Source organism: Mobula birostris, chromosome X, assembly GCF_030028105.1.
Source record: "Mobula birostris isolate sMobBir1 chromosome X, sMobBir1.hap1, whole genome shotgun sequence".
Lineage (NCBI taxonomy): Eukaryota > Metazoa > Chordata > Chondrichthyes > Myliobatiformes > Myliobatidae > Mobula > Mobula birostris.
The window spans coordinates 57,771,734-57,794,184 of NC_092402.1; the positions used below are offsets into that span (position 1 = coordinate 57,771,734).

The 22,451-nt window shown below is 39.0% G+C and overlaps 1 protein-coding gene across 4 annotated transcripts in view; it reads left to right on the forward strand.

Annotated features, from left to right (window-relative positions):
- Window positions 1-3,630: 3,630 nt before the first annotated feature.
- pou6f1 (POU class 6 homeobox 1) overlaps window positions 3,631-22,451 on the forward strand; it is a 94,796-nt gene continuing 75,975 nt past the window's right edge. For 3 of the 4 annotated variants that reach the window (XM_072249336.1, XM_072249333.1, XM_072249335.1), the window contains exons 1-2: window positions 3,631-4,026; window positions 21,031-21,127. In XM_072249336.1, coding sequence (XP_072105437.1) covers window positions 21,074-21,127 — 54 coding nt within the window. In that variant the 5' untranslated portion in view covers window positions 3,631-4,026; window positions 21,031-21,073. Of the gene's footprint in view, window positions 4,027-4,457; window positions 5,093-21,030; window positions 21,128-22,451 lie in introns of those variants that run through there. The other variant, XM_072249334.1, reaches the window with a different exon arrangement.

Here is a 22,451-nt window from a genome sequence, read left to right on the forward strand (position 1 = left end):
TTGAAGGGCCTGTATTGTGCTGTAGGTTTTCCATGTTTCTAAATGTTTTACTTGGTGAAAAAAACTAGAAACATACCAAAAAAAAAATGAGGAATAGGGAGGGTAGAATTTATAACAATTATTTTAACTGAAGACAAAAAAGCAGATAAACTAATGGTATTAAAGGTTGACATAATGGATCTGATGCGCTGCATCCTAGGATTGTAGAAGAAGTGTATACAGAGATATTGGGCACATTAATTATGATCTTTTAAATTTTATTTTAGTTCAAGTCAACTCTAATCGGCATGAGACAATCTCACTTATTATCTTTTGTTAAGGCAGTTGTTTGTGATCTTTCACATTTTTATAGATTCTGTACAGGTCCCAGCACAATGGAAAACTTGAAAAGCAAGATCAATTTTCAAGAAACAAAGGAGGAAGAAAACAGTTAGCAATAAAAGCCCGTTGCCTAATATCTATAACATCACAAAACTGCTCAGAATCCATTGTTGGCAAATGTTACTACAATTAAGCAATTAACATGGTTTTATCTTAGGAAATTTGTTTGACAAACTTGTGAGACTTGTGAAGGATGTAACTGCCAGGACCGATAAAGGAGAACATTTCCATGAGAATTAGTTGGATTTTCAATAGTCATTTGATAAAGTTGCATATAAAGAGATTATTGTAACTATACAGGTTGGTGAAACTAATTCAGAAATATTGCAAACAGTTTAAAACTCCTCATTTAATAAGTATTAAATGGGGATAGTACGGAGCAGTTGCAATACCAAGCTGTGATGCATCAAATAGAATGCTTTCTATGTGCATCTATAAAAAATAGGCAGGAGTTATGCGAGGTAGGCTTCAGTCCTGAGTATTACTTTGTTACTTTAAAAATACATATGTATATAAATATACAAATCAAGAAACTTTGATAATGAGATGATCCTTATCACAGTTAAATTAATCCAGGTGATAGTAAATCAGCGGTCCCCAACCACTGGGCCGCGGACCAGTACCGGGCTGCAAAGCATGTGTTACCGGGCCGTGAGGAAACGATATGAATCAGCTGCACCTTTCCTCATTCCCTGTCATGCACTGTTGAACTTGAACATAGGGTTGCCAACTGTCCCGTATTTGCCGGGACATCCCGTATATTGGGCTAAATTGCATTGTCCCATACGGGACCGCCCTTGTCCCGTATTTCCCCCGCTGAGGTAGAGCGTTCTTATGAACCTTTCGTGCTGAAATGGCGTAAAGCGAAGAAGCAATTACCATTAATTTATATGGGAAAAATTTTTGAACATTCCCAGACCCAAAAAATAACCTACCAAATCATACCAAATGACACATAAAACCGAAAATAAATAACACTAACATATAGTAAAAGCAGGAATGATATAATAAATGCACAGCCTATATAAATTAGAAATAATGTATGTACAGTATAGTCTGGAAGATGAAGGCAAAGCCAATTTGTGGGAGGAAAAAAATCGGCACTTACGTGCATGAGCACATCACATACACATGTCACGCATGCGCACACAGGTGCCCGCGCAAGGCTTCATGGTCATGGTAGTCTTTCCTGGGGGAACGTGTCCCAGGATTTGACTGCTACTTTTGTCCCTTATTTGGGAGTGAGAAAGTTGGCAACCCTAACTGTAAAAGACATGCTGAGGTGAGTTTAACCCTACTTGAACACCCACCCCCCACCCCGGGTCGGCCGGTCCACAAGAATATTGTCAATATTAAACCGGTCCGCGGTGCAAAAAAGTTTGGGGACCCCTGTAGTAAATAGTACCAAGCGTTAAGAAAATAAAATTGAAAACTATCTCTTTTGGAATTTAAGGCACACATCAAATAGTTACATCAATGCATTGCAAATGCTTTCATGAGATGAAGGGTCTAAGCCAAAATGTCAACTGTTAACTCTTTTCCATAGATGCTGCCTGGCCTGCAGAGTTCCTCCGGCATTTTGTGTGTACTACCAAAATCATTGTGAAAATTGCTTTATTATCATATACTTTACTACAGAGTCCATTAGTTGCCAAAACAAAGCCTCAGTCACTAAAGTACCCTTGTAAACAGAAACCCTTCATTTTCATCCTAATATAAGACAAAACCGGAATTCAGGTCACAATTCCTGCAACCTACACTGCCACTAAATATAATTGCTGTTTTGACTGTTGACCTCAACTACACTTTTCTGCCTGATCTGCATCATCTTTGATTCCTCTGCAGTCTATATCTGGCATTGAACATATTTAATAATTCAGTCCTCACAACTCTCTAGGGAAAAATTGCAAACATTCATGACCCTCTGAGGTTAAAAAAATTCTTACTCATTTCATTCTTAAATGTGCATTTCTTCATCTCAGGGCTATCCCTTGTGTTTCTAGATTCCCCACTGGGACAACATCCTCTTGCTAATTTCCTTGTAAATCCTCCTCAAAGGCTTATTCAAGATGGTTACCTCCCAGAATAAGACATTGGAGTAGAATTAGGCCATTTGGCCAATTGGGTCTGCTCCGCCATTCAGTCATGGCTGATCCTTTTTTCTCCTCTTCAGCCCCACTCCCCGTAACCTTTGATGCCGTGTCCGATCAAGAACCTATCAAGCTCTGCCTTAAATACACCCAATGACCTGGCCTCCACAGCTGCCTGAGGTAACAAATTCTATAAATTCACCACCCTCTGGCTAAAGAAATTTCTATGCATCTGTGTTTGAATGGTCACCCTTCTATCCTGAGCCTGTGCCCTCTTGTCCTAGACTTGCCCACCATGGGAAACAGCCTTTCCACATCTACTTTGTCTAGGCCTTTCAACATTTGAAAGGTTTCAATGAGATCCCCCCATCCTTCTAAATTCCAGCAAGTACAGACCCAGAGCCACCAAACGTTCCTCATATGATAACCCTTTCATTCCCAGAATTATCCTTGTGAACCTCCTTGACACATGACTTGACTAGGAACTCAGCAGGCTGGGCAGCATATATGGAGGGAAACGGAAATTGCAAAGAGGCGTCATATGCAAAAGACATATACATACTGGTGCAATAAAAAACTTGCAGCAGCATCACAGGTACGTAGGTTTAGACATGACATTCATGAGAAAAAGTAAAAATTGCACATACAAAAAAATAAAACAACTAGAACAAGATTTCCAACATCTGTGGAATTTTTTTGCGTATATGCATCCGTTGCTGTGGAACAAAAGTCCACTGTTGTGCAAAGTCCTCCTCCAGATTCTTGTGTCAATCCAATAATAAAACTGACAAGGTTTTATTTGCATTGAAACAACTGTATGAGATGCACCTTCAATTCCAAAGGAGATAATTGTCTATTTTGTTTTCCCCCTAACCTCGGCACAAAAAAAAATCATCCTCGATAAATTTAATTTTCAAAAGGAAATGCAATGACTCATTATTAAAGGTTGTGGATTTATATATTTAAAAAAAAACAACAAAGCAAGTCTCAGAACTGAAGCCGACCTCAATTCCGCTCAGCTAACCTGTTTTGTGCGAAGTCGCAGGTAATAATGCTACCTCCACGACTGCACTGAAACTGAAGTAGATTGGAGGCGTTGTCTCTTTAAGAAGGAAAGCGCGCCATCTGGCACCACGGATGGGAAAGGCAACATCAACATATTTTTTTTGTCGTATGCAGACTCGCCTTGCATAAATTATGTTCATAACGTAGTGCTAACGAGCAATGTTTATCGAAGCCGGTACGTTCTTTTTAATTACAAAGGAAGCTCGAGAAGGCAATTTCTTTAGGAATTTAGGAGCTCTAAACGTTTGCATAAAATTGGTGAAAACTATGAAGAAATAAAACAAATGGAGATATTTCTCAAGGCCCGCTTTTTATCGATGCAAATGCTCCCTCCTTATCCAGTATACTTCTTGCCGTTCGCCTCAATTTCTAAAAAAACTTGACTTTTTTTTTGTTCTTTAAGTCGCTTCAAACAAAAAAAAATTGTTCGCAAACAAGAGGAGACAGTTTCCGAGGCACTTTCCCGAAGCTGGGGCATTAATAAATAACGGTAAGTAGGCGCAGGTAATGCTGAGTGGAGTTGTGGGAGTGAGCGGGCGTTTATATAAATATATTTATCTATCTCCGACATAAATACGTGCGAGGTAGCGGGGAGGAGGACGGAGGTAGTCTAGCCTCATTTGGATTTTCTCCGCCATTAGCATAATTTATAAATTTATGGCACCAGAGACAAGGCGCCGGTTCTTTTCGGCCGCGTGACGTGTTGCTGTGGAGCGGAAGAGCGCGCCACCACTGCACGCGCACTTGCTTTCTCGTGCACTCAGAAGGAATGTGTCCCGCGGGACTGTTGAGAAGGCGGTAGTTGTTGCTGCGCAAGCGTTGAAGCTTCTGCTGGGCCGGCCCGACCCGAGTTGTGATCGTTTCAAACGCTGCATCTTTTGCGAGGGAGTGGTGTGATATGAAGCACAGCACATTGATCATTTTAGATCATTTTGTTTTTAATTTGTGGTGAAATAAATCACATATACAGTAATTAGAATTATGTGGTAAGAGATAACACGAAGGAGGATCTTCCTTCAGTTAGCCCTGACGAAGGATCTCGGCCTGAAACGTCGACTGCACCTCTTCCTAGAGATGCTGCCTGGCCTGCTGCGTTCACCAGCAACTTTGATGTGTGTTGGAGGATCTTATTGAAAGGATTTGAGTTTTTAGATGATTTGAATTAAGCAGTTTTAAGTTCAGAGCAGACTAGGTAGAAAAGTAGCTTTCAGCCTATAATTCATTGTGACTCCAGACTTATCAACATAGTTGAGTGTTAACTTACCTCTGAAATAGCCTAATAAGCCATTCGGTTTGAGAACTAGCTTTGTTGACAACCCACAAATTAATATGTATACATGTGTCAATGTTAGTTAACTGAAGACAAAAGACTACAGATGCTAGAAACTACTGGAGGAACTCAGAGGGTCATCTGGCATCTGTGGAGGGAAATGGACAGTCAATGTCTTGGGTCAATACCCTTCATCTGGAGTTCAAATGAAGGATGCTACCTGATCCAGTGAACCCCTCTAGCTGAGGGGTTCCTAAGCTGGGGTCCAAGGACCCCTCAGTTAATGGTAAGTGTCATGGCATAAAAGAAAGATTGGGAACCCTTGTTCTCTATTAGTTTTATCATTGGGCCCTTTCATTAAAAAAAGAAATTGCATTACTGTTCATAGTTTGCAGAAGACTGTAAAGGGCAACACCATGATTGATGAATGTGGCCATTACTCACATTACCTGAGATTTAAACTGCTGTTTTAACACACCAAGGGCATTTAATATTTATTAAGCATTTCTACAGGTTATGGTGGTTAAAACAGGAGTTAAAAAAAGTAAACAAATGTTCAAGGTGAACCATGTAGATGCTGTCCTGGAATCTAAAAAGAATTGAATGGTTAAGCTGTATGAATTTAAGAAGTACAGGCTACTCTTGTTAAGTATTACACATATTGTCACCCAACTCAAGTGTTGGTAAAGGATATGAGAGCAGGGATCCCATTAGGATCAGTGTGACTAATGTCACAGCGTTAGGCAGGAAATAGTCAGATCCATCCTGCTCCTTCCGTTTTTTTTGTTGCAAAATCTGGAACTGGGGGAGATCATAAAAGTTAAAGAACAAAGTCTCTTGAGTCCATGGAAAGACAAACGATCAAGCATTTAGACTTCCTTGGTTTTACATCAAAATAAAAGTGTTAGCTGTTCTCAAATAAAAGAGTTTGCAAACCTTTTGTAGCTAGCAAGCTCCCTTTGATGAGGAAATCTTAACTGAGAGGGCTTACTCTTAAAATGACTGCAGAGCCATTCAAAAATTAGATCAAGAAGCATTTTAACTCGCAAAAGATAATGGAAATCTGTTACTTTCTTCCTAAAATAGTAAAGATGCTAGGTTAATTGAAATCTGGAGACATTGCCTGTTGTCGTGCCTTAATTTTCAATGGCACCCAGTTAAGTACTGTATATTATTAGATAGGAACTCATAAATGATTTGTAATTTCTTTCATCTAAGCAGTAGAAAACTGTCTTTGACCTCTACCCTAATTCCCAGGCACTGTCTCAGCTGAACTGGGCCGTTTATAATCATGGTGTCCCAAGATTTAGAATTATAAAGTTATAATCACAAAGATTGCCTCCTATCACCATCTACTCCTGCTTCAGCTAAGCCAATGTTAACACATGAAAGTGTGTCTTTGTCTTCCTGCAGTTTGCAATGTTCTTTTGACTAGCCTTCCATCTTCCAACATCTGCAAACTACTCAGAACTTTTCTGCATAAGTATGTTCCGATATCTGCCCCATTTACTCATCACCTTGGTATGCGGTGATTTGCATTGACTCCTTGTCCACCGGTGTTTACAATTTAAAATTCTCTTCCTATCTCGAAATGTCTGCGTGGCTTTGGCACTTCCTGGGCATTTATTTGTTTGTATGTTGCCCATTGCATAAGAAAGGGTTTCTCACAACAGCAGAATTCCAATTTCCAGGATTATAGTAGAACTTAATATATCTAGATATACAGTACATTTTAAATATTACTTATTATTTTTTGACAACATGAGCAAGTGTGGACGTTGGAGAAGATTGATTACTATAGAACATCGAACATAGAATAGTACAGCACAGTACAGGCCCTTCGGCCCACAATGTTGTGCCGACCCTCAAACCCTGCCTCCCATATAAGCCCCCACCTTAAATTCCTCTATATACCTGTCTAGTAGTCTCTTAAACTTCACTAGCGTATCTGCCTCCACCACTGACTCAGGCAGTGCATTCCACGCACCAACCACTCTCTGAGTAAAAAACCTTCCCCTAATATCCCCCTTGAACTTCCCATCCCTTACCTTAAAGCCATGTCCTCTTGTATTGAGCAGTGGTGCCCTGGGGAAGAGGTGCTGGCTATCCACTCTATCTATTCCTCTTATTATCTTGTACACCTTTATCATGTCTCCTCTCATCCTCCTTCTCTCCAAAGAGTAAAGCTCTAGCTCCCTTAATCTCTGATCATAATGCATACTCTCTAAACCAGGCAGCATCCTGGTAAATCTCCTCTGTACCCTTTCCAATGCTTCCACATCCTTCCTATAGTGAGGTGACCAGAACTGGACACAGTACTCCAAGTGTGGCCTAACCAGAGTTTTATAGAGCTGCATCATTACATCGCGACTCTTAAACTCTATCCCTCGACTTACGAAAGCTAACACACCATAAGCTTTCTTAACTACCCTATCCACCTGTGAGGCAACTTTCAGGGATCTGTGGACATGTACCCTGAGATCCCTCTGCTCCTCCACACTACCAAGTATCCTGCGATTTACTTTGTACTCTGCCTTGGAGTTTGTCCTTCCAAAGTGTACCACCTCACACTTAGTGTTGGATAGTTCTGGCTTCCAGTAGATGTTTGGCTTCACATTTGACAATCTTGAGGTATGTAATTTCTCAGGCAATGAATTCACAATTGGAATTAACAGTTGCAAATTTATTTCTGTGTGATTATAGTTTCTTAAACTTTTACTTCTCTAAGCATACTATCTTGCCTGAAAGCCTCCTTATATTAGAACATAGAAGAGTACAGCACAGGAACGGGTCCTTCGGCCTACAATGTTGTGCTGAACCAGCTGAAAAGCAATCAAAAACACCCAAACACTAAAAATCCCTCCTGCCTAGAGCATGTCCGTATCAGTCCATCTTCCTTCTATCCCTCTTAAAAGCCCTAATGTTTTTGCCTCTGCCATGATACCAGGCAGTGCATTCCTGGCATCCACCACTCTCTGGGTAAAAAAACTTACACCTCACATCCCCCTTAAACCTACCCCTTCTCATCTTCAATGCATGCCCTCTGGTATTAGACATTTCAACACTGGGAAACATATACTCCCTGTCTACTCCATCTTTGCCTCTCTTAATCTTAATCTCTCTTAATCCTTTTATCAGATCTCCCGTCAGGCTCTGATGCTCCAGAGAAAACAACCCAAGTTTATCTAGCCTGTCATGATAGCACATGCCCTCTAAACCAGGCAGCAGCCTGGTAAACTACTTCTGCACTCTATCCAAAGCCTCAACATCATTCCTATAGGTACTGAGGTGACCAGATCTGTATGCAATACTCCAGATGTGGCTTAACCAGAGTTTTATCAAGTTGCAACATAACTTCTTGACTTTTGAACTCAATGCCTCAACTAACAAAAGCAAGCATTCCATAAACTTTCTTAACCACCTTATTGACCTATGTAGCCACTTTCAAGGAGCTGTGAACTTGGATCCTAAGATCTCTCTGCTCAGCAACACTGTTAAGGACCTTGCCATTAACAATCTTCTTGAACTTGCTCTACAAAGGTGCATCACCTTACATTTATCTGGGTTAAACTCCATTTCTCTGCCCATATTTGCAACTGATCTATATTGAACTGTAGTCTTTGCCAGTCCTCAACACTATCCACAACTTTACCAGTCTTGGTATCATCCACAAACTTACTAACCCACCCATTTACATTTTCATCCAGGTTATTTATATATATTGTATATTCATATAGCAGAGGTTCAGCACAGATCCCTACAGAGCACCACTAATTACAGACCTCCAGTTCAAATAAGTTCCTTCAACCACTATCCTCTATCTTCCTTGCACAAGCCAGTTCTGAATCCAAACTGCCAATGCATCTTAATCTTCTAGATTAGCCTCCCATGAGGGACCTTGTCAAACACTTTACTAAAATCCATGCAGACAATATCCACCGCCCTACCCTCATCAGTCTCTCTTGTCACCTTGTCAAAAAATTCAATCAAGTTGGTAAGACACGAACTGCCCCTCACAAAGCCATGCTGGCTCTCTCTAATAAGGCCATGGGTTTCCAAATGCTCTTATATCCTATCCCTAAGAATTTTCTCCAGTAACTTCCCTACCAGTGACATGAGACTCGTCAGTCTATAGTTCTCAGGGTTTTCCCTTGTTCCATTCGTAAATAGACATATTTCTTAACTTCATTGGGAAAATTACACCTTAAGTACATAGTATATAACGTGGGATTTCTGCTTACCAGCCAGGGAATAGTCTCCTGGATCCACTGCATTGTACAAATCGAAACATCTGTCAGGAGATTCTGTGACCTGATTTTAATTAATTTGATGGAGATTGCTCTAATTTGGCATTGCACCCCTTTTCATGAGATATGATAAAATTGTGATTGTTCAAAGTCATTCATCCCTACCCAACAATATTATTGGGATACAACACTTGATGTCCCATGAATCTTATGAGTCAGGTTCTTTGCCTACAAATGAAACACTATTCATAGGTCCTTTGATAATAAGGCAGTCGATGATAGTCTACAGCAGGATCAGGACAATATCATGGGACAAGTGGTATGCAACATTTACATACACGTATTTAGCAGCACCAATCTCCAACAAATGAAAGACAGAACATCTTCCTACTGAGTATGCCTGCAAGAAAATGAATCTCAGGGTTGTATATGGTGACATGTATGTACTTTGATAATAAATTTACTTCGAACTGATCTCGGTAGCACAACCAGTTGGAAAGTTGAGCTACGGTAGTGCTTGGCAGCATTTATGATGTAGTGCATTTGATAAGCCATTTGTAATACTTGAACTTGTATTTGCCCCTTTCTGTACTGTGATTGTATTAGAGACGTACTGTTGTGACTCACCAGACTGACTTTGTTGGCATCTCTTATTTTCCTTTGACTGATACCCAGAGGGGAAGAGCAACAACTCCATAGCAGTGCCATCATCTCCAAGTTCCCTTCCAGTTGCAAACCACCCTGCCTTTGACTTTATTTTACAGCTTCTATATATTCCTGGGTCAACATCCTGGAATTGCCTTTCTAATATTATCATGAGAGCATTGTTGTCACAACAATAGCAGCACATCAAGAGGAAAGTCCTAACTTGTTTCTCAGAATTGGCAGCAATGATGGCCTTGTCACCCACAAATCAAGAACAAATTTTTAAAAAAATGATTTAACAAGAAGTTTTGGCCATGTTAGGATAGGGAACTGAAATACAGTAGATCCCAATTAACTGGGACACATCGGGACTAGTACAATTTGGCCCAATTAAGTGGCTGCCTCAATTAGCTGAAATTTCATGGAAATAGTTCAAACCGAATAAAAATGACAAACTGAGTAACAAATTGTGTATTTAAATGAAGACCTAATTAACAAATTAGAACACTAACAATACTAGTACAGTAGTATAAAACTGTAGTTCCTAATAGTAATCAATGGTAGAATTCATCCAGAGGTGTATGCTGCCATATTCTTTTGATTGACTGTAAATGAACAAAATCAGCACAGACACCTGGTGCAGATAATGGACTGTCTTCATACAATGCTTTCGGCAATTGTATCCTCCAAATCTTCATTTTCATTGTAACATTCAAAATGACTTTTGGTAACTTCAAATACTTCGTAGTTCCAAACTTGTTGAAGTAGTGAAAACATTTCATTTCATTCACAGCCATTTTTGGCATCTCCAAGCTTGAAGCTTGAAACCGCGGAGAGCAAAACAATTCTAACTTGTCTTACTGCTTAACTTCTCGCCAGCTATCAGTGTCAAAAATCACTGCATTTTATCACAAATATACGCAACTGACAGTATCTAAAAACTGTTTTTCTCTAAATACGATGTAGTGTTTAATGGCCAAAACAAGAGCAGGTGACTGGCGGTAGTTAGAAACTTCAGCAATGGTTTCCTGTCTTAATTAAGTGACATAGTGTCCCAAATAAACAAAATGAATCCTGACTATTTTCTTTTTTTTTACATTTTTTTTATTTGTGAAAGGTATTCACAAGTATTACACAAATGTTTTTACAAATAAAAACCTTTTCCATTTTTATATATGTATAAATCTGTATATATTTATACATTCACAAGTACACGTTCATATTTGCTCCTACCCACAGATATACTTATCCAATCCCTGTGTACTTATCTACTTCATTTTATAAATTTTTCCCAAATCTTTTCCTTTACTTGTATTAATTCCATGTTTTCCATAAATAAAACAGTGAACATTCTAACCAAGGGAGCTTACGTTAACACTATAACTATATTGATGAGGAAATCATTAGGAACCTTAGGGAGAGTTATCAAAAGTCTGCTCGCATTGGGGTTATAAATTCAATCCATTTATTCCAAATTTGATTAAATTTTTTCTCTTTGAATTCTCAGAGAGTAGGTCATCTTTTCCATTTTAAATATTTTCAAAATAATTTCATGCCAATCTTCTAATGTAGGTGATGTTGGATTTAGCCACTTTCTGGTGATTGATTTCTTACTTGGCTCTAAAAGGGCCTGCAGCAGCTTTATATCTTTCTTCTGCTCCAAAAACAATACATGCCCCAAATAGCGAGTCTCCAAGTTCAGAGGTATCTGAGTCTTAAATACCCTAACTAATGTTCTGTGTATATCTTTCCAATATAAACTTAATTTAGGGAAATCCCAAAAAAATATGAAAGTGATTTGCCTCCTTGGAGCCACACCTTCTCCAACACGCTACGTTTGTGTCTTTTTCCTGGTATGGGGTCTTGAAGTATCTTATAATATTTTTCCAACAATGTTCTCTCCAAATCAAAGAGTTAGTTGAAGACCACTGAAAGCTGCATATTTTCCCCCAAGCCTCCTCTGAAAGTACCAACCCCGCTTCTTTCTCCCACTTCTCTTTAATATATAGTGTGTTTTCATTTTTGGCATGAGAGAGGGCATTATATAATCGGGAAATTGATTTACTTGGTATTAAGCTGTAAGCCAATTTCAGAATCTTGAAAAATTCTGATTCTACTTTTGATAAATCTGTGTATCTACAACTCTGATTAAAGTAGTGTCATACTTGAAGGCACCTAAAAAAAAAAGTCATTGTGTTCTAAACCGTATTTATCCTGCAGGGATTGAAAACTTTGTAATGCACCCTTATGTGTGAATGAGAGGTAGGTTGTCAGACCTTTCTTTATCCATAGTTCAAATCTTTTATCTCCTCTGCTGGGAAAGAATTCGGTATCATAAGCACACCATCTGAAAAATTTTAACATGTTGTAGATTCCACATGAACTAACCACTTTCTGCCATACTTTTAGTGTGAGATTTATCCAGCTGTTTTTAATCTTTTCCAATTATGCCATCAATCCTTTGTTTGCAATTCAGGCCTGTAGAGGAAAACTGTCAAGCAATCCAAATTCTATTTCCTTCCATCTAGCCTTGTATTCCCCATTACAGCCCAATATAACAGAGGGGTTATCTGTGAAGCATAAAAATAATTTCTCAAGCAAGGAAGTGCCATACCTCCTCCTTCCTTTCCTAACTGTAAAGTGTTAAATCAGATTCTAGGTTTCTTTCCTTCCCAGATAAAGCGGGAAATCCATTTATCCCATTCCCTAAATTGATTATCGTCTACCTCCACAGGTAGAGTCTGGAAAAAGTAAAGTAACCGAGGGAGAATATTCATTTTTATGGTATTTATCCTTGAATTTAGACTTTAAAAAGGGATAAGATTCCATCTATGTATATCTGCTTTTATCTATGAAATTAATGGCCCATAGTTTACCTGTGACAATGTTGAAAGCTCTTTTGGCAGGGTTATTCCTAAATATTTTAATGATTTAGCTTCCCACTTAAAGATTGTATATATCCTGTAGTTTTTTGGATGCTGTATAACTTAGGGACATAACCTGCGTTTTCTTTACGTTAATTTTATAACCTGATATTTTCCCAAACTTATCCATCCAACAGTGTAAACAATCCTATAAATGATTTTTCTGGTTCACTCAAATAAACTATGATGTCATCTGTGAATAACGCCACCTTCTGTTCAATCCCTGCCACCTTGATACCTTTTACAATTTCGCTCTGTCTTATTAGTTGGGCAAGGGGTTCAATATATAGTGCAAAGAGGAGAGGGGAAATTGGGCATCCCTGTCTAGTTCCTCTCTCTAAAATAAAAGGGTCAGAGAGGTCCCCGTTTATCTTAAATCGAGCTGTCATATAAAGTCTGGATTACCTTAATAAACTTTTCTTGAAAGCCGAATCTTCTTAACACTTTATATAGGAATACCCATCTAACTGAATCAAAAGCTTTCTCGGCATCTAATCCCACCACAAATGTCTCTGTCCCACCTTTATTGACCTGTTCTAGTATGCTTAAGGTTCTCCTTATGTTGTCCTGAGTTTACCTTTGTTGGATGAATCCAGTCTGGTCTAAGTGGATGAGGCCAGGTAGAAGCTTTTCCAGTCTGCGCACTAATATAGGTGTAAATAATCTGTAGTCCAAATTAAGGACACTGATTGGCCGGTAATTGCCACATTCTAGTTTATCTTTACCCTCTTTAGGAATAACTGAGATAATCGCCTTTCTCCAGGAAGGTGGAATTTCTGCTCTCTGTGAGATCTAATTAGAGTTGTTAAGTAATAATGGAGCTAACTGTGATCTCAGCTATTTGTAGCAATCTGAGGTAAACCCATCAGAGCCTGCAGACTTTCCAGCCTTTAATCTAAAGATGGCCACGTTCAGTTCATTGGAAGCTACTGGTTCTAATAGACATTCATTTTGTAAATCTGTAAGTTTGAGTAGTTCTAAAGAATTCAGAAATGTGTCTATATGGGACTCATTGGAGGCCCGGGGTTGAGAGTACAGCTTTCGATAATATATTTCAAAACTCTCTTGAATTTTCCCTATTGTACTCTCAACATGCTTTGTTTTTGGATTTTTTATTTTATGGATTGTCTTGTCCGCTTGTTGTTTATGTAACTTGTATGCTAATAATTTAGCTGATTTACCTCCTACTTCATAATTCTTTTGTCTCAGGTAAAGAAAATTTCTTTGAGTTTTTAATGTGTAAATATCATCAATTTCACTTTGCAATTTCTTAATTTCCTGTTTTAAATTAGAATTCATTTTATTGCTATCTACGACTTGAAGTTGTTTTAATTTTCTTTGCAGTTCTGCTAATTTTTGTGCTTTAAATTTTTTCAGGTGAGTAGTAAGAGAAATAATTTTTCCTCTTAGTACAGCTTTCAATGTATCCCACAAGATCACTGGTGATGTTTCTCCCGTGTCATTAAGATCTAGGTATTCTTTGATTTCTTCCTTTAATCTCTCCATTACTTTCGAATCATTGAGTATATGTGAATTTAACCTCCATAGTGTTTTCCTCATTTTCCTTTCCAGAATTAGAGACATAGAGACTGGGCTATGGTCCGATAAATCAATAGTTGCAATGTTAGACTCTTTTATCTTGAATCTATCTATGTTAAATATAAAAAAAAGTCTATCCTTGAATAAGCTGAATGACGGGGAGAGTAGTATGTATAGTCTTTACTAGTGGGGTGTAATTCCCTCCACACATCTATTATTTCCAACTCCTCCATCAATGATTTCACTTTCCTAGTCAGTTTGTTCTGAATAACTGTTCCTGAAGAATCTAATGCAGGGTTTAACCTAATATTAAAATCCCCTCCGCAGATTACTACCCCTTGAGAGCTGGTCATTAGGTCAAAAATGTGTCTATAGAATGACCATTCACTACCTGGTGGAGCATAAACATTCAGCAATGTTATTTCAGTACCTTCTATTCTTCCTGTAATCTTTACAAATTGTCCATCCTTGTCTTTAGTCTCTGAAATATGTTCATAGTTAAGAGCACTTGATATTAAAGTAGCTACCCCTTTTTTATGGCTCAGTTTATATGATGAATAAAATACATGCTTAAAGCCCATTCTTTTTAATTTTGCATGTTCAGATTGGCTCATGTGCATTTCCTGAAGGAAAGCTATTTGTGCCCTCTCTTTTTTCAATTTAGACATAATCTTATTTCTCTTAATTGGATTCAAAACCCCATTAACATTATAGGAAATTATTTTTACGGGTTCAACTTGCATTTTTCTCTAGTAGAAAAAAAACTCTCCCTTTCTAAACAAACAGTAAGCAATCCCTTCTCAACAGTAAACCCAAACACAAAACCAAACCCTAGGCACTTTTGAACGCAGAGCATTTGAAAATTTTACCCGACTTCCAACAGTGAGGCCTGAGCACTGACCTGCCTCAGTTCAGAGGGATAACCTCTATCTTCACCCTGTGTTAGAGGGCCCTCCGCAGTGTGAATAATCATAGAGAGTTCTCTCCTATTTATGTCTCGACCATATTGTTACCATTCAAGTTATCCTGTCTAGTTTATTTTACAGTTACCAGCTTTAATTTTACCTTTAAGTCCGATTTACCCTTTTCAGTCATTTCTCTTAATTAATCTGTACTCTCTGTACATTCACTTCTGAATACTTGCAGCTTTTCCTTGTAGCTTGACACTCTGGTTCGTGTGGAGCGTCCTCGCCGCACTGGCTGCCATGACCACTGCCGAATCTTCTCCAGTAACAACTCCGGTTGGGTGATAACTTTTACGGGTAGTCCCCGGTCCACCAGGTCGGATGTTGCCTCCTCCACTGTAGTGTAGGTTTTCGTTCCTTCGTCGTAAAAGACTCTTAGCTGAGCTGGATACAGGGTCTGGAATCTGATGTTATTTTCCTTCAGGACTCTCCGTGCTTCCGCATATTCCTTCCGTCTGGCAAGAATCCCCGGTGCGTAATTGTGGTCAAAGCTGATTTTACAATCACTCCACATAAAGCTTTTCTTTTGCCATGCCAGTTTAAGCACTTCTTCTTGCGTTCTGTAGCTGAGAAACCTGACTAGAATTGATCTGGGCTGGGCGCCTGCCGGAGGCTGCGGTGCTAAGGCCCGCTGGGCCCTTTCTATCTGTAGGTCTTTTGCATCTGGTATGTCAAGGTTCTCTCTAAGCAGCTTCTCCACGAAGGGAATCATCAATCCGAGTTTACCTTCAGCTCCTTCGGGAACTCCATAGATCCTCACATTTTCCCTTCTTGAGCGGCCTTCTTGGTCTATTAGCTTCCACTGGAGCTGCTCTTGTAGCTTCAGCATTTCTGCTATCATTTCCTCTGCGTTTTGTAGCCTCTCCTCAGTTCCTACAATCCTCGCTTCGGCTTCATCTAACCTCAAATTAGTTTTTACTATTTCTCCTTTAATATCTTCCAGCTGTTTGTTGTTATTTTGTTGGAAATCATGAACCTGTTTGAGAATCAAAGTTAGGTTTACCAACTCTTCCTCATTATCTCCATCCTGGCTAGCCACCTCGTGTTGCTGTGACTCGTTATATTTATCAGCATTCTGAGCTGACTTTTTATTCTCATACTTAGACGTCATCCTTGCCCCTTTTATTGATATAGTTATACGATACTAAATATTTGTTTAATTTCGGCTTTGGGGCAGTTTACTTTTTTTTTGTCGAGAGACCTTTCCCTACGCTGCCATTCCCTTCTGACTATTTTCTTGATTTTTTTTTGTTCTTTAAGAGTTGTCCCAAATCAGCAGCTGCCCTGATTTAACCGATGGCCTAATTAACTAGAATCCACTGAACAGGTTTCCCCCGCAATCCGAAAGTAGTGCATTCCTATGAAACCTTTTGTAAGCCGAAATGGCGTAAAGCAAAGAAGCAATTACCATTAATTTATATGGGAAAAATTTCTGAGCATTCCCAGACCCAAAAAATAACCTACCAAATCATATCAAATAGCACATAAAACCCAAAATAACACTAAAAGCAGGAATGATATGATAAATAGTAAAAGCAAGAATGATATGATAAATGCACAGCCTATAGGAAAGGTACGTCACATCCGGACGATTTCCCTCCACGCCCCTGATGTATTGGGGAACCGTGTACGAGGCTAGGTGAGTTTCCAAAGAGATCACCAGCTCGTAACCCAGCACAGATGGAAAGCGTGCAGGGGAGCCAGCTGGATTCGAACTCAGGATCTTTCATCTCGAAGTCCGACACTGATGCCACTACGCCACCAGCTGGGTATATGCACGTACATGCATGTGCACACACCTGCCCGCGCAAGACTTCACGGTCATGGTAGTCTTTCTCGGGGTAAGTGCAAGTTTAAAGCGGGCGCCTTTTTTCGTAAAAGCGAAAATCCTCTTTGGATTTCTTTCAGTTAGCGAAAACAAGTACTAATGTAGGTCTTTCATAAAAGCAAAGTGGCATAAAGCGAACTTTCGTAAAGCGGGGGACACCTGTATCTCATTTTTCTTTCCTCTGTTTTGAAGATTTGTACAGTGACAAACAAAATTGATGTGTTGCTAAACAATTTGTAAAGAAACATTATAAAATCTAGATTTTGGCAATTTAATATGACATTTACAGGGTATTTAACAAAGTATATGAACAAAAAAAGGAAAAGAAAAAAAAGAGCAATTATTGCTACCAGTGACTTATTTGGTAGCACTGTCTTCTCAAATCCAGAAGGTCACTTCGTAGGCTTGAATACAAAATATTGGAAGTTTTTTTTACAGTACTGAGGAGTATTGCAGTATCAGAGTTGACATCTTTCAATGGATATTTTTGGTGTAATAGTGTGAGTGAAATTTTTGTTAAGATGTGAGTTCAGTCTGCTGGTTAGGTCACTAGTTTCCTTAGGTGGGGAGCCTACTGATGCTAGGTAGTCACTGATCAAGATAGCCAATGTTGTTCCACTGTTTATAAAAGGCTCTAAACTTATAGGCCAGTGTGTCTGTTGTGGGAAAATTATTGGAAGGAATTCTAAGGGACCGGGTATATAAGTACTTGGGTAGACATGGACTGATTAAAGATAGTCGGCATGGCTCCATGCATGGTAAGTCATGTCTAACCAATCTCGTAGAGTTTTTCCAAGGAAATTACCAGTGGATGAAGGCGAGGCAGTGGATGTTGTCTACATGGACAAGAGAGTGGTGTGAGAGGGTTGCCTCTCTGACTGGAGGCCTGTGATTAGTGGTGTGCCACAGGGATTGGTGGTGGGGCCTTTGTTAATTGTCATCTATGTCAATGATCTGGATGATAATGTGGCTAACTGGATCTGTAGATTTGTGGATGACACCAAGATTGAGGGTGTAGTGAATAGTGAGGAAGACATCATAGCTTGCAGAGGGAACTGCATCAGCTGGGAAAATGGGCTGAAAATGGCAGATGGAATTTAATGCAGACAGGTGTGAAGTTTTGCACTTTAGTAGGACCAACCAGATCTTACACAGTGAACGGTAGGGCACCGAGGAGTGCACTAGAACAAAGGGATCTTGGAACACAAGTCCATAATTCATTGAAAGTGGTGTCACAGGTAGATAGGGTTGTAATGAAAGCTTCTGGCACATTGGCCTTCATAAATCAAAGTACTGAGTACAGGAGATGGGATGTTATGTTGAAGTTGTATAAGACATTGGTGAGGTCTAGTTTGGAGTACTGTGTGCAGTTTTGGTCACCTACCTACAGGAAAGATATAAACAAGGTTGAAAAAGTGCAGAGAAAATTTACAAGGATGTTGCCGGGTCTAAAGGACCTGAGTTATAAGGAAAGATTGAATAGGTTAGGACTTTACTCTTTAGAATGTAGAAAATTGAGAGGAGATTTGGTAGAGGTATACAAAATTATAAGGGGTATAGATAGGGTAAATGCAAGGAGGCTTTTTCCACTGACGTTGAGTGGGACTACAATTAGAGGTCATGGGTTAAGGTTGAAAGGTGAGAAGTTTAAGGAGAACATGAGGGGAAACTTCTTCACTCAGAGTTCGTGAGAGTATGGAATAAGCTGCCAACACAGTGGTGCATGCAAGCTCCATTTCAATGCTTAAGAGAGGTTTGGATAGGTACGTGGAGTGTAGGGATATGGAGGGCTATGGTCCTGCTACAGGTTGTTGAGAGGAGGCAGTTTAAATGCTTTTGGCATGGACTAGATGGGCCAAATGGTTTGTTTCCATGCTGTACTTCCCTGTGACTCCTGGTGCACATAATTAGCATAAATGTATATCTGTCACCTGCCGTTTTTTGCCCCTTAACTTGGAATGGCAGAAATATATACAAATACTTTAAGACACCAGCCAATTAAATATTGTAGCCACAAGAGCGGAAAAGAGGCTGAGTATCCTGAGGCAAGTGACCCAATTCCTGATGCCACAGAGCCTTTCCATCATCCAAGTGGCAATTCTCACTACTTGTATAAGTGCATCCCCTTACAATACTTGAGAAGTTTGATATGATGCAGAAAAAAAGAAAACTGCTTTTTAGCATCCAGTTTTCTACCCTAAGCAATTATTCCTCATCTCCCTGTCTCTGCCTCCCCCAACTACTGGTACAGTGTACCATAGCAGGAAAAGGCCAAGGCTTTTTTTTGATAACATTACTCAAGCCCTTGGCCTCTATTACTGAGAAAGACTACAGCAGTAGGTATGTGGGAATGCTAGCTAGCTAGTCACTTTATACACTCAATGGGCACTTTATTAGGTACAGGTGTGGAACCTGGTGTGGTCTTCTGCTGCAGTAGCTCATCCACTTCAAGTTTTTACGTGTTGTGCATTCAGAGATGCTTTTCTGCATACCATTGTGGTAACGCATGGTTATTTGATTTAATGTTGCCTTCCTATCAGCTTGAACCAGTCTGGCCAATCTCCTCTAACCTCTTTCATTAACATGGCATTTTTGCTCTCAGACCTGCCACTCAATGGATGTTTTTGGTTTTTTGCACCATTCTCTGTAAACTCTAAAGACTCATGTGTGAGAATCCTGGAAGGTCAGTAGTTTCTAAGATACATAAACCACTTTCTCTAGCACCAACAATCATTCCATGGGTAAAGTCACTTAGATCACATTTCTTCCTCATTCTGATGTTTGGTTAGAACAACAACTGAACCTCTTGACCATGTCTGCATACTTTTATGTATTGCATTGCTGCCACGTGATTGACTAATTAGATATTTGCATTAATGAACTGGTATGCAGGTGTACCTAATAAAGTGGCCGCTGAGTGAAAGTTACATCCAGAAATATATTACCATTACTTCATTTTTGCTAGGTTAAAATCCCACTTAATATCACTGTGAGAGCTGCATTTCCAGGAAGACCACCATGATTCAAAAACAGTTCGCTGTTTCCTTCTCGAGGGCAGTTAAGGATTGGTACTAAATGTTGCCCTTACCAGCAAAGTCCACATCCCATTTAAGAAGTAATAAAAACATCTACAAGGATGGGAGCTTGATGATGTTGGGAATGTGTTGATGAAGGGTAAAACAGTTTGCTGACAGTTATTGGAAAAGATTCATTGGGAGTTGCTTGTGAGTGTTGAGAAGTGATAGGCGGCAAAGTCTACCCAATCGCCTGCTTCATTGGTTGATCTTTATATCCTTTAGCCACAGACTGCTTGTTTCTTCGAGGATGGCTAAAAATATTTAAGAAATATTTGTGGAACCCGTAGTATATAATCAAAGACTCTGTTTACTATGAGCATTCCCCCTACTCCTACCAGGCAGAAGATACAAGAGCCTGAAAGCATGTACCACCAAACTCAAGGACAGTTTCTACCCCACTGCTATAAAACAACTGAACCGCTCCCTAGAATAATTAAATGGACTCTTGACCTCAATCTAACTCGTTATGGCTTTGCACCTTATTGTCTGCCTGCACTGCGCTTTCTCTGCAACTGTAACACTTTATTCTGAATTCTGTTATTGTTTTACAACATCGCTGTTGTAATGAAATGATCTGTATTGATGATATGGAAAACAAAGTTTATCACTATACCTTGATATATGTGACGATAATAAACAAATTTACCATCTTCAATTTCTTGTCCTTGAACTAGGCATTCTTTTGGGGAAAAGTTCAGGAAGTTCAGCTTCATGTAGTCCCATTAAGTGGGTTCAGAATCACCAATTTACAATTTAACACACTTCAACTTATATTTTTCTGAGCAGAATACTTTATTCACATAAGCTGCAGTTTAGCAGCATGTTATTTCAATGAACAACTGATGACCAAGTATTCATTAAAATTTTATATGCATGAGATTGTATTCAAATGATTCAGTACAATGTTACATCAAACAGGCAATCAATCATTTTACAGTCAAGTTTTTTTGTTATTAATTTTCTTTAAGCTAATTTTGTCATTTTTGTTTTGCTCTCCAGGATGTAATAAGGCAGATCAAACCTTTTCTTTCAGTGATGTACAATGGAAACGGCCAGATTGTCAGAGCAGGGTGATAATTTGTGTATCACAAAGCAGGTATGACACATTTACCTCTTTACTATTCTTTACTCCTATTTTAAATGAATACTAACTATTTAATTGTTACAATGTTTTTCTAGGTTTGTGTTAATACACCTAATTTTCAAAGAGAAACAAGTAATATAAATTATTTTACTACTAAATGACTAATTAAACTTTTAAAACGTGTTTTTCCACCTGGTAATGCAAAACCACAATTACCTCTGTATCTTTTGATGTTGAATTTGATCTTAGAACTGCAATTAGAAAGTCATATGATTTAAAAGGTGGGTTAATGTTCAAAGGCATTGTGACACTAAGTGGCAGGATTTGGGTTTTGCCCTGGATACTCCAGGGAACAGGTTCCCAATCTTAACTGTTCTACAAGGAAGGAACAAACCAGTTTCGGATACTAGTTATGTCTTGTGCCCTTCATAGCTGCTTCCCTTCAGAGAGTAGCATTAGGAGTGATAAAAGGCAACAAAACAGATAATAAAGCAGAATTTTGTGTATATGTGCGTGTATACAGTCCTACTCCTTGTGTAACTGCAGTTGATTTTACTTCTCAGCAGTATAAGTTTTCATAAAATTGATTTTTGGTGCTGCACAACACTGTTTAAGGATTTCATTTAACAGCCTCTTTCAAAACATGCTTAAAAAGGAAAAAAAAGTGTACTCGCTGTACAAGCAGTGTGGCCTTTTGAGGCTTGGGTGCAGTCATTGGACTAGGTATAATTCATTTGTGCATTTCCTGACCTATTCATGACTTTAGTGTTCATTAGATCAAGTTCTTGGACTTAGGCCGCCAGCTGTTAGAGACTGCTGATGCTAAGCGAATGCAATTTCCTTGATTCTAAGTTAGATTAAAGTTGTAGTTTTACTTTTCTTAGCAACTTTGAGCATTTTATGTGGCTTTACCTGCAGTATTAATAAGATTGTCATGCACTTAATGACTCTCTAAGAGTAACCTCTTCAACTTTGAGTTTCATATCCAGTTAAATGTATTGTGTGCATTGCCTCAATACGTTCATAACAGATAAAAAAAAAGAAAGTGATAGAAGGGTCTCCTACCCAGTGGCCTTCAACCTGAAACATTAGTTGTTTCTCTTCCCAGAGATGTGGGCCAACCTGCTGAATATTTCCAGGATTTTCTGATTTTATTTTAGATTTCCGGCATCTGCAGTTTTTAAAAAATATATATTTATAATGGAAACCATTGCAGCAGAAGGACACAATAATAACATTATACCATTTCTGAAAAGGAACTGCACGGCCTCAGTTATATATAATGTAAATTACAACCATTTATGGCTTTTAAGGGTTTGCTCATACTTGGGATCTT